Source organism: Prunus dulcis, chromosome 6 (genome assembly GCF_902201215.1).
Source record: "Prunus dulcis chromosome 6, ALMONDv2, whole genome shotgun sequence".
Taxonomy (NCBI): domain Eukaryota; kingdom Viridiplantae; phylum Streptophyta; class Magnoliopsida; order Rosales; family Rosaceae; genus Prunus; species Prunus dulcis.
This window is the reverse complement of record NC_047655.1, coordinates 24,617,679-24,620,741: the sequence shown is the minus strand read 5'-3', so window position 1 is coordinate 24,620,741 and position 3,063 is coordinate 24,617,679. Positions and strand designations below refer to the sequence as shown.

The following is a 3,063-nucleotide window of genomic DNA, read 5'->3' as shown; positions in this document are numbered from 1 at the left end:
AGGAATCAATTTCAAAGAAGTGCCGGGTTTAATGATTATGCAACAATCATTTTCTGATTATGTGGAAATCAGTACCAATAACACTTTTAACAAAAGTTTACCAAACGCCAAACTGTTTTCTCTCACAATTGATTTTGAAGGAAGTTGAGGTTCCACCCCAAAACCAATTGGCAATGGGGGGAGTAGCCTAACTCCTTATAAACTCAGGCTTGGTCCCTTAACTTTTCAATGTCGGACAAATACTCTCAATACGCTCCCGCATATGTGAAGAACTTTCAAGCCTAACACGTGAACAACACATATTAGGTGACGTGGGAGCACCTGAACACGTGAAGCCTTGCTCTGATACCATGAAGGAAGTTGAGATTCCACCCCAAAACCAATTGGCAATGGGGGGAGTAGCCTAACTCCTTATAAACTCAGGCTTGGTCCTTTAACTTTTCAATGTGGGACAAATACTCTCAACAGATTTCATTCATAGCAAATTTGATAGCGATTATTTTCACAACACAGCAATACTAAACTGGACCTTATTCAGATGATCAAGTCCATACAATTTAGAGATTTTACACATGCATGCATAATAAGACATGGCTAAAGCATAAAGAAAGAAGCAAGCAAGAAAACAAGCATCAGCTGCGAGAGGGATAACGCAGCCAGGAAAGATATGTGAAACTCCATGTGGAAGAGAAATAAGTCTTAGCGAGGGTGAATGGCATAGTACGTCTGTGTGACTGTGAGACTGAAAAGGACAGCCGCAGCAAAGAATGCCGTGATACTCCATGGACTAGAGAAATATGTGTTATAAAGGGACCTCATATATCTCTGAAGCCGCACCATCCAAAATACTTTGAATTTACGCCAGTGAAACCAGGACCTGCTGTAATCATTCACCTGGTCGCACAAGTCGCCAAAGAGGAAGTCCTTTGGATTAACATGGTCTAAAATACTTCCGAAATGAACAAAATATTCGCCTCCTGCAAAATTTTCATTTATGATCTCCTTTTTCTTGAGTAGTTTGATATCCTCTTTTGAACGGATGAGACTCTTCATGAGGATGACGTATGATGTGATGTGATGTGAACTCTTGAGATGACATTGCTCAAAAGCAATCAGGTTCCGGAACAGTGAATCTGTAGTGTCATCAATGAACACCTGTGGAATTTTGATTTCTCCATCTTCGAATTTTATGCACAACAAATGGTCCTCGGCCAACCCTTTTTCAAACTGGACTCCAGCGTCATAAAGGTCTGAAGCGCAATACTTGAATTTACTTTTTTTCTTACTTGCCTTTGCTGGGAGGAAGAACTTGCCCAAAAGTTGAAGCAAATGGTTGGAGTTTGCAGTCTCCGTATCTTCTTTTCTTGCATGTTGGTTGCTTGCCTTGGCAGGACCCAATTCAACTATATGGTCCGATCTGGTTTGGAGGAAGAAATTGTGCAAAAGATAAAGCAAATGCTTGCAGTCTGCAGTTTTAGTATCTTCATTTGTTGCCTTTCGGTTCATGGGTTGAAAAAAGTTAAGAGCGAGGCTAGTGACCGAATTTGGTGGTGTATATTCCACGGTGTGAGGGATGTGAGGCTTGATAACATTGTACAATATTTCGAGAATGAAGAAAGGGATCTGATTTTCAAGTAATGCCAGATCATGCTTAAGTGCTGGGATCATCCAAGCATTACCGAATATTGGATCATTAGATTGGTGTTTCAACGGAATATCTGAGCAGTATTGGTCATACCTGAGGAAAAGCTCCAACATGAAGCATCCGTCAACCAACATTATTTCTGCGAGATCTTGCTTCTTAATTTCTGTGAGATCTTCAGCATAGCTTTCACACACTTTTGTGTTTAAAGGGAACGTCCCTAAACCATAAATGGCATTGGTGCACTTTTTCAAGCATTCAATAGTATTTTTAAAGTCGTTTGTTTGTTGCAGAATGAAGAGCATGTAACGCCATTTATGCTCTTTCATAGCTATGAGGTTAGGGTTGTCTCGATGGAGAGGTCCAATGGAGACAACGCGAGGGTTGTAGGCATCCTCCTTCACTTTTCGAAGTTTACGTGGAACTCTATAGATGCTCAAGTCTTCTGAACCATTTTGCACATGGCTGAGCTTGTCTGCAATCCCCATCGTCCACTTATCATTCATGGGTATCTCTCTATATCCCTGTTTCGAATGAGAAGAGGAAAAGAAAAGGTAAAATCTAGAAACATTCTAAAAGCAATAATGCATAGATAATTAGATTGTATTATTTTCATTATAGAGTTAGATTCTCAGTAAAAAGAAGGTAAAATCAGATTCTCAGATAAGAATTATTTTCATTAAAGTTGGGTTTTATATTGAATTTTGATTCTTCAATCCCTTTAAATTTCAGGTGCACTAGTATATGTGTAGGTACATGCATATTAATATTCCACCTATGTATGAATTAAAAAAAAATTAAGGAGACTACAATCAAAATGCAATCTAATACTTGGTTTATTGGAAGAAGAAAAAAAAACTATTTAATCTACCCCTAAACATATACACGTCCGCATGTATGTGCATATGATCATTTTTAATTGTAATAAACATATGTGCATGCAGACAACGGAGTCTAATTAAGTGAAAAAGGGCTTTCACTTGCAGACTAATGATTACTGGTTTGGACACTTCAAGGCACATTGGTAATGTGTGTAAGAAATTCCCTTCTCCTTATAGTTTAGACTACTGCTTGTGTTTTTAAAAAAACAAATTTGCATGCATATATACATCTATTTCATCACAGCAATAAATAAAAAAAATTAATTTAAGATTGAAAAAAAAAAAAAAAAAAAACCGAGTATAATGAGGATCATAGAAGTGTGAAATATAATAAAATTAGAATTAGAAATAACAAATAGTTGTTTTAATTTTTTGTAATCTCTCTTTCAGCTGTCGTCTTTCATCAACAAAATAAAAAATAATCTCCCATCTCTCCTATTTTCCTTTTCTGCCATATTTTTTCTACATTACGTACCTGAATGTGTTCTTCCTCCATCTCAGCAGATTTTTCTAAGTCGTCCACGACTACCAATATGCTTC

At 37.3% G+C, this 3,063-nt stretch overlaps 1 protein-coding gene across 1 annotated transcript; it reads right to left on the bottom strand.

Moving 5' to 3' along the window:
- Positions 1 to 699: 699 nt before the first annotated feature.
- On the bottom strand, positions 700 to 2,130 carry LOC117630531 (UPF0481 protein At3g47200-like). The gene has a single exon (XM_034363238.1). The coding sequence runs from the start codon at positions 2,128 to 2,130 to the stop codon at positions 700 to 702; it is 1,431 nt and encodes a 476-aa protein (XP_034219129.1).
- Between the last annotated feature and the right edge of the window lie 933 nt (positions 2,131 to 3,063).

What these genes read in the sequence shown, in the direction of transcription:
- LOC117630531 (XM_034363238.1), bottom strand. Translation starts at nt 2,130, where the DNA reads ATGGGGATTGCAGACAAGCTCAGCCATGTGCAAAATGGTTCAGAAGAC.